This window comes from Gossypium raimondii, chromosome 11, assembly GCF_025698545.1.
Source record: "Gossypium raimondii isolate GPD5lz chromosome 11, ASM2569854v1, whole genome shotgun sequence".
In the NCBI taxonomy this organism is placed as follows: domain Eukaryota; kingdom Viridiplantae; phylum Streptophyta; class Magnoliopsida; order Malvales; family Malvaceae; genus Gossypium; species Gossypium raimondii.
The window spans coordinates 5488077-5497955 of NC_068575.1; the positions used below are offsets into that span (position 1 = coordinate 5488077).

The 9879-nt window shown below is 42.2% G+C and overlaps 1 protein-coding gene across 1 annotated transcript; it reads right to left on the reverse strand.

Annotated features, from left to right (window-relative positions):
- Positions 1–2132: 2132 nt before the first annotated feature.
- LOC128034716 (uncharacterized) lies at positions 2133–6087 on the reverse strand. Its single transcript, XM_052623537.1, has 7 exons — positions 5937–6087; positions 5683–5771; positions 5290–5586; positions 3758–5151; positions 2819–3676; positions 2457–2592; positions 2133–2288 (listed from the first exon to the last, which is right to left on the reverse strand). The coding sequence occupies exons 1-7, from the start codon at positions 6085–6087 to the stop codon at positions 2133–2135; spliced, it is 3081 nt and encodes a 1026-aa protein (XP_052479497.1).
- Between the last annotated feature and the right edge of the window lie 3792 nt (positions 6088–9879).

Genomic DNA, 9879 nt, shown 5'->3' on the forward strand with positions numbered 1-9879 from the left:
AGGCCATGGAGAAGTCATGACATGAAGAGGCGAAGGTGGTGCATGCATTTTATCACCATAGATTTGACATTTATGGCACTTTTTGGAATAACTGATGCAATCCCCTTCCATGGTGGACCAGTAATACCCGAATCTCATAATCTGTCTAGCCATTGTGAATCCACTTGCATGCGTTCCGCAGATGCCCTCATGGACTTCCTCCAGGATTTTCTTTGCTTCCACGGCGTCCACACATCTTAACAGAACCTGATCTTTTCCCCTCTTGTATAAGATCTCCCCATCTAAGACGTAATCAATGGCCAATCTTCTCAGAGTTCTCTTTTCATTCTCTGTTGCTTGGCCAAGATACTCACGATTTTTTACATATCGTAGTATATCTTGATACCAAGGACTGTCATCGATTTCTCCTTTTTCAATATTGTAACAATGAGCCGGGTCTTCATAGATACTCATTTGGATTGGCTTCATATCCCCATATCTGTTCACCTTGATCATGGAGGCTAAAGTAGCTAGTGCATCAGCCATCTGGTTCTCGTCTCGTGGGAGATAGCAAAAAGTGATGTCCTCAAACTTCTTAATCAATTCGAGGACCAACTTTCGATAACTGACTAATTTGGGATCTCTCGTTTCCCATTCACCCCTGAGCTGATATATCACCAATGTCGAATCTCCATAGACCTCTAACACTTTGATTCTTCGCTCTATAGTTGCACGAATCCCCATGATGCATGCTTCGTACTCTACCATGTTGTTTGTACAATCAAAATCCAATTTGCAAGTGAAAGGATAATGATCACCATTTGGGGATACTAAGACTGCCCCAATTCCATTGCCCACAGCATTTGAGGCTCCATCAAAGTTCAGCTTCCAACTGCGGCCTTTTTGGGGATTTTCTTCAGTAGCGGCTATACACATCAGGTCTTCATTCGGAAAATCAAAACTTAACGGTTCGTAATCTTCCAAAGCCCTGCTAGCCAGAAAGTCAGCAATTGCACTCCCTTTCACAGCCTTTTGGCTCACATAGATAATATCAAATTCAGACAGTAAGATTGCCATCGGGCCATCCTCCCATTCAAAGCAGTTGACTCCATCATATACTTTAACGGGTCTAACTTTGAGATTAGCCAAGTCGTGTGGTATAACATATACTGTCTTAATCTCCGAGTTGTCCAAATCAAGGCACAACATAGCTTCTCAATAGGCGAATATCTCATTTCACAGTCAGTGCATTTCTTGCTGAGATAATATATCGTCTTTTCTTTTCTCCCTGTTTCATCATGTTGTCCTAGCACACACCCCATGGAATTATCAAATACTGTCAAATACAATATCAGGGGCCTATCCGGGCTAGGTGGTGACAGCACTGGAGTATTAGACAAATACTGCTTCACCTTGTTAAAGGCTTCTTCGCATTCTTCATCCCAAGTACTAGGATTATGTTTCTTCAGAAGACGAAATATAGGGTCACATTTCTCGGTTAGTTGTGAAATGAACCTAGTAATGTAGTTCAGTCTTCCGAGGAATCCTCGAACTTCTCTCTGAGTGCGGGGTGAAGGTAAATCCCGTATTGCCTTCACTTTGTCTGGATCAATCTCGATTCCCTTTTCACTGACCAGAAAGCCTAACAATTTTCCTGACCCGGCCCCAAAAGTGCACTTCGCCGGATTAAGCTTGAGCTGGAACTTTCTCAATCTTAAGAATAATTTTCTCAAGACCTGCACATGTTCCTCCTCCGTTCTGGACTTCGTGATCATATCGTCAACATAAACTTCGATCTCCCTATGCATCATATCATGGAACAAGGCTACCATGGCTCTTTGGTATGTTGCTCCTGCATTTTTCAATCCAAACGGCATTACTTTATAACAAAACGTCCCCCATAACGTAATGAACATAGTCTTTCTCAAGTCCTCGGGATGCATCTTTATCTGATTATACCCAGAAAAACCATCCATGAAGGAAAACAATGAAAAGCCCGCAGTATTGTCTACCAATGTGTCGATGTGGGGCAATGGGAAGTTATCTTTTGGACTAGCCTTGTTCAAATCCTGATAATCCACACACATTCGTACTTTTCCATCTTTCTTTGGAACTGGTACGATGTTAGCCACCCACTCAGAATACTTGACTTCTTACAGAAATCTGGCATCAAACTGCTTTTGGACCTCCTCCTTTATCTTCAACACGATATCAGGCCTCATCCTTCTGAGCTTTTGCTGCACTGGCTTGCAATCTTCTCTTATAGGAAGACGATGGACTACGATGTCGGAACTCAACCCCGGCATATCCTGGTATGACCATGCAAACACGTCTTTGAACTCTCGGAGTAATTCGATGAGGTCTTGTCTTGTTTTTACAGAAATATCCGACCCGATCTTCACCTCTTTACCTTCCTCCAAGCTCACAATTTCTATTGATTCCCTGTGGGGTAGGATTTGTTTCTCGGCCCTTTCTACCATCTTCAACAAGTCAGGAGACAAAACACGGTCTTCGTCATCCTCAAAATCATGCGATCCCTCTAAACACGTGTTTCGTTCAAAAGGAGACTTTAAATTTGTAAGAGTGACATTCGTATCATTGATATCGTAGGACCTGTTATAAAAACAATATGGATTCAGGAATATGGTCATGAATGAAATACAGGTGTAGTTTGGGAAAAATTTAAAATAATTTCTCTTATGGAAAGAAAGATTTGCTCCAATAATGATTGCAAACATGAACTTCATTAAAATAACGATTTTCTGGACATGAGCCTACTTCACAAAGGAATCCTTATTACTTCTAGGCTAAAAAGCAATAAGGGTGTTTTGGACATTACTCTGAGGGAATCCTAAAAACTACAGGTATCTCTTCTGCAGTCCAGTTGTTTAGCGCCCTTCCCGACTCATAAGGACGAATATCCCGCAAGGTTCTTCCTCCCGTCGCTTTTTCATACACGGTATGAATACTCTTCAACTCCGTGTTAATACTTCTGACCCTTTGATAGAGGAATCCTCCCGATACAAAAGTCTTGGATAGGTGAGGAAAGGTCATGGATTCCAATTCGACCTCATCCCCTGTCAAACGAGCCCTTCTTCTCTCACGCTTCTTTTCTTGCTCTATCTTCCTCTGCCTAGCATCTGGCTTGTATCCTAAGCCAAAACGGTCCTGCTTGTCTTTCAACATTTGAGCCTCAACTCGGCCCTGAAGATACTTCCCCAATCCTTTTCTCGGCAAAACTCCCTTTCCTACTGTCAATTGCAGACCCATCTTTGTGGTCTTTGATATTCTCAGCATCGGGATCTTGTTTCCCTCAAGGATGAATGTTGCATTTACAAATTCCAAGGAACGGAAAGAGCACTCGATTGCATCATCACTCGTCTCCAAATAAGGCGCATCGTTAGTCACGGATGCAATGATATCCTCTTCAGCATCTATCGTCACTACCCGGCCCTCTGACACCAGCTTCAGTTTTTGATGTAACGATGACGGTACCGCACCTGCTGAATGGATCCAAGGCCTTCCTAATAGGCAACTGTAAGAAGGCTTGATGTCCATAACCAAGAAGTCTACCTCATAGACAGTTGGGCCGATTAACAAGGGTATGTCAATTCTACCCATGACTTTCCTCTTGGTGCCATCAAATGCTCTCACCACGTTCTGACACGATTTCATATGCGAACTATCCACAGGTAGCCTGTTGAGCGTGGATAGGGGCAATACATTTAATGCCGATCCGTTATCTACCAGAACTCCCGGTAATATGCATCATTTACACCTTGCAGTGATGTGTAAAGCTCTAGTAGATCCCATACCCCCAGGCGGTATTTCATCATCGCTAAAGGAGATGAAATTATCAGCGCTTATATTGCCGACCAGTCGATCCAACTTGTTAACAGAGATATCGTCGGCCACATAAGTTTCATTTAGCACCTTCAGTAGTGCATTCCGATGTCCCTCCGAGTTCAGGAGTAAAGCTAGCACAGATATGCGAGCAGGTTGTTTGTGCAGCTGTTCCACAACACTGTCCTCGCTATGCTTTATGAACTTTAAGAACTCTCTAGCTTCCTCCTCTTTGATTGGTTCATTGACCAATAATTCAGGTTTGACCACGTTCTTCTTTTTTCCAACTGAAGTTTCCTCTCCTATTGGCTCGACTCGTGCTTTCATCTGTTCATGGTGCCTTCCTTCATCCTGCTCCTCTCTATTAATTACATCCTCCTTCCCCGGGATTGTCACATTACAATCGTAATTCCAAGGAACCCTCCTGTTATCTTTGTAAGTAAACACGGTCGGTTTTTGAATGATTACTTTTGGTGTTGTTCGTGCCCCAACCTCACTGTTCTGAGGTCGCGAGATGATGACCACAGGACGGTTAACCTTCGGGACCCCCAATGCCAACTCTGATGCGCATACATCACTTTCCTCTTGAACTCCTTCACAGAATTTCACCTCCCTATTGTCCATCATGCCTTGTATCAGGGCTCTGAACTCCGTACATTCTTGGATTTCATGCCCCACTTCATGGTGGAACTCACAGTAATTCCTCTTCCTTTCACAGCTTCCTTCTGAGACGATTAGTCCCCTTTTCACCATCTCCCTCCAGACCCTTCTCAAAGGAGTCCTTACATCCGCAATATCTACCTTGATTCTTCTGTCTTCGCCCACCATATTTACCCCACCATCAGTGTGGTCTGGTAATAGATTTTCTGCCTTGGTCGCGTCGTCAAATTTAACGACTCTCATACCAATGAGCCTTTCAACCAACTTCTTAAAAGTCGTACAGTTTTCTATAGAATACCCCGTTATTCCCACATGATAGTCGCACTGTGCATTTGCATCGTACCATTTGGGATACGGGGGTTGCAGGGGCTTCAGATAAAAAGGGGCAACTACGTGTGCGTCAAATAAATTTCGGTATAGTTCCCTGTACGACATAGGAATTGGCGTGAATTGGGGCCTCTCAACATTTCGCCTTGTACTGACCTCTTGTCTCGACGAGTTTTGCTGACTGGCAGCCACCTTTCCTGGCTGACTCACTGTTACTGACTTCGAGTAACCCTTGTTGTACATGCTCGTGTTGTTCACCTCACTCTCCTTCCTCCTCGAGGCCGATCTTCTGTTACTATCTCCAGCATCGATCTTCCCACTCCTGATGGCATTCTCAATCATCTCGCCGTTCATGACTATGTCAGGAAAGCTTTTTGTGGCACTTCCTAACATATGTGTAATGAACGGTACCTTCAGGGTGTTAATGAACAACATGGTCATTTCCTTTTCCAGGAGCGGTGGCTGAACTTGGACTGCGACCTCCCTCCATCTCTGTGCGTACTGCCTGAAGCTTTCACTCAGCTTTTTCTCCATGTTCTGAAGGGTGATTCTGTCAGGAGCCATGTCAGTCACATGACTATATTGTTTCATGAACGATTGTGCCAAGCCCCTCCATGATCCAATCGTGGCACGACTCAACTGATTGTACCACTTGGATGCTGCCCCAGTAAGGCTGTCTTGGAAACAGTGTATCAAGAGTTGGTCGTTGTTAACATAACCCGTCATTCGCCTGCAGAACATGGTGATGTGAGCTGCTGGGCAGCTTGTCCCATTGTACTTTTCAAATTCAGGCATCTTAAATTTATGAGGGAGTACTAAATCTGGCACTAAACTCAGCTCTTTCGCGTTAATGTCTCGATAACTCTCAGCAACCTCCATCGCCTTGAACTTCTCTTCGAGCCACCTACATCTTTCTTCCAACTGCTTCGGTAACTCTTCCTTCACTCTTTCCTTCTCAACCACTTCATCAAAGTCAGGGATGGCAGAGTTAATAGGATTGTTTTCGGGATTAAAACCCGGCCCAGTTTGGAGGTTCGAAATACCAGCTCGAAATTACTGAGGCATGATGGTGACAGTAGATTTGCGCGGGTATTCAGCTTAAGCTCGCTCATGTGGAGGGGTGAAACCTGGAGGATAGAAAAGTTCATCATCGTTTCCCTCATCAACATCTGCCATGGGGCCCTTTCCTTTGTCACCTCCCTTTGTTATTAATCGGGTTAACTTTGCCACTATATCCTCTTGAGATTCCGGCATCTTCTCAGACATTTCTTGCTTCATCTTGTCAAACCGTTCCTACATTTGTAGCTGAAGCCGATCTTGCATCTCCTTCTGGTGCTTTCAAGCTTTTCTAATCTCTGATCCATATCTTTTGTCTTTGCTCGAGTGCCGTATCGGTGTCGGGTTGGTTGGTTGGTTTCCAGGTTAACTGAGCAATAATTTTAATTAATTAGGATCAATTAAAGGTTTTGAATGCATATGATGCGATGCATGAGATGAATGCAAGAAAGGCGTTAATTATGATTCAATTCCACTTGGAAAACTTTATTAGAAAACAAATCCCTTTACATAGAATAGACTACAAATACGACTTCGCCCTAATACTTAAGACCTTGATTTTTTGAAGTAACGAGGCTAACTCCCGTCCCCGGTCTGACTCTAATTCATACTTTACGCTCAATGTGTCAGCTTGTACTGCCAAAGTTTGTAAGTGATCAGCTACTTCTCGAATCTGAACCAAGGCTTGTCCCATAACACGATCCCTGCTTCTGACCTGATTCTGGAGATAGTGAAGCTGTTCGCTTTGATGATCTTTGTTTGCCTCCAAATACTCAATCCTGGCTTCACCATTCTGTAATGCCACTTCTAGTTCTTCTATAGTTTTCTTCATTTGCTCGATTCTGCTTAAACTTGCTTATAGTTCCGCCACCGAGTTACGATTACGGTATTGATAAACAATCTTTTCAAGTTCAGCCACTCTAGCCTTTAATTTTTCTCTTTCATCTTGATTTTCTAACAAATTCTTCTCGAGCGATCTGTTTTGCATCTGGGCTTCCTGGAATCTTTCTTCCCATCTACCGGCCTTGGCTTTTTCTTCTTGTGTTCTGAGGTTTTCCCCAACCCAGCAGTTCTTACTGACAGACGTAGTCTCTTATAATCCGTCTTCAAGCTGTTCAGATCTTCCTCAACTTTACGCTTCCCTTTTCTCAGGCTTTCGGTTTCCTGCTTTTGAACATCTATGTCCAACTTTAAATTCACCTTTTCTTCTTCCATTTGCTCTATTTTCTTCTCTAATTCTGCATTCCTTCTTTCGAGGTCTTGCTTTATGATTTCCAGCTCAGAAGGGACGACGCGCAAATGCTCCTCTATCGACTGACTATTTTCTGAACTTGGCCCAGAAATGTTGTCATTAATCCTCCCAACACGCCATTCGTTATATTCAGAAGTTGTCATTGGACCCACGGCTAATCTCTTCATTCGGCGAGTCTGATTCCACGCATTGGCCATCTCACGAGCCTTCCTTTTTGTAGCCATCATCCTTATATGAGAATTCACACTCAGCTAGTCCTTGAGTGGCAGGCACAAACTGTCTTGACCGGTATTGTCTTAATACTAGCAATGGGGCATAACCAACAGCTCCCCAAATCCCGAGCAATGGAACCCAGTCGAAATCCCCACACCTATATAGGATATCATCTGGAAGCAATCATGGATCTCTCCACTCAATATCTTCTTCTTGTAGACTCTGAAAGATCACCATCCATTTCTCCTCCAAGATGTCATCTCTCCTCGACGTGGCCACTATCTCTTTCAACTGTGAACAACTCTCGGAGAATACCTGATATGAAACCTTATCAACCTTCCAAAGGTGGCTGTGGAACCACGCAAGTAGTAACTGCGCACATCCAATAAATCTACCATCTCCCGTTCTTCGACATGCATTCAACGATCTAAAGGTTTCCGCCAAAATTACCGGGACTAGTGTAACTCCTTTATCAAGCCGATCTAACAAATCAGTGACCGCCTCGTCAATATGTCCCAAAATCTTAGGGAACAAAATTAGACCATAAATACTTAAAGCAAAGACGTCTACTTTCTTCCTCGCATCTGGGTGTGCTAAAATGAGGTCCTTCAAACTTTTCCAAGGAATACACCTACTATCCCCTTTTTGCTTAATCCGAGCTGTAACCCACTGCTCACTCATCCCTGTTATACTCATCAACTTCCTCAATAAGGTTGGTATATTCACCGCCTTCGAATAAATTCTATCCACCTGAACCTTCGAACACCGAAGTAAAGCCGTGTACTCCTCTATTGTAGGCACCAAGTCAACCTTTCCAAATGTGAAGCAACTGTAGGCCGGATTCCAAAACTGGGCAAGAGCTCAAAACAAACGCTTGTCTACCTTCATGTCAAGTAAATAAGGCAAATCCCCATAATTCAAATAGAATAACTGCCTAACCTCATTATCCCATTGATCCCAAATTTCCTTCAACTCCTGCAAGTTGTTCTAGGCTGCGCTAACACGAGTGAAGTCCCATAACTCTGATATGTGTCCCACGGCCAAACTGTCACCTTTTTCACGTTGTATCTTCTCAGACCAAGCCCGGACAGCCGCATTGTCTTCCACTCTATCAAGAAACTCATTTCCCATGATAAACTTTCTATATGGCAACCGAATATGAACCAACGCCTTTACAATGAAATGTCATGCAATCGTGATGTCATGCAATCAAAGCAAAATGAAACAAGTCAGTATCACATATAAGAATATAATTACATAGCAAGAACACTTATTAGGAATCTACTAGGGTTTTGGAGTAGTTCTACCTAAGGCAAGTTCCTAAAGCTCACTATATGAGGTTTAGTTTCTAGAGTAAGGGTACCCGAACCAGCAGATTCCTCAATCCTCACCCATTATAGGCTCATATAGATCGAGTTCAGTTCAAGGGGACACATTTCCATATGGCTGCACGGAGATGAAAATCTCACGAAGACATAGGTACGGATGTATCCCGGAAGCGATCCACTACCCTGCACGGAGGTGAAAACCTCACGAAGGACTAGTTTCTCGCTCCCACTTAAGGGTGAAATGCAAAATGCAAATGCAAAGTTTCCAAAATACCATGATAAAACATCAATGAGCGCAAAGGGAACTCATGAATTTTTAAAAACTTTTAATTTTCGACACAAAGACAAATATGATCAGTTTATGGCTCGACTCTCAAAGTCCCCAGCGGAGTCGCCAAGCTGTCGAAACCATTTTTTTTTAAAACAAAAATTTTAGTTGTCGACTTTAAAAAACAAAACTGGAGCCGCCACCGATCCTTTATTAAGGTGTGATCGGCCCACCTTAAAAGTAATTTTGGTCTGCGAAATTTGAGAAAACAGGTTCGGGAGTCGGTTACGCACGAGGAAGGATTAGCACTCTCGTAACGCCCAAAATTGGTACCAAATTGATTTTTTAAAATGCCTTAGTGTCGAAAATTTGAAATGATTTTAAAAGGAAACTTTTTATTTCATGAATGGATTAAAATAATAAGACAATTCTTATTTCAAAGAAATAAAACACCACACCCAGTAAGTTAGGACACAATGTTTTTAAATCTTCAAAATACTCGAATATTGCCTTTTGTTTTTGAAAATTCTTATTTCGAGAAGAAAATGTCATGACCAGTAAGTTAGGACCCAACATTCTGAATTCCCGAGAATAAGCTTTTATTTAAAATTTGTGAATTTGTTGCAAAACATATACTTGGCTTCCTAAATTCATTGAAAAATAATTGTGATCCAATAAGTTAGGACACGATCTTTCACTAGAATTATGAATACCAAATATTTAAAATTATAAAACAGGATGACTTAAATTCCTTGAGAAAATCAAAATATATTTTTAAAATAGATCTTTGAAAAGGGTTAAGGTAAAACATGGAACAGTACCTAATTTCAAACATGAATGGATAAATATTTACAAATATATACAAATACAATATACAAGTAAATTTACAAACAAAAAGAAGGAACGAAATACATCAAGCCCCAAAAAAATGCATGTATATGTATATATGTATA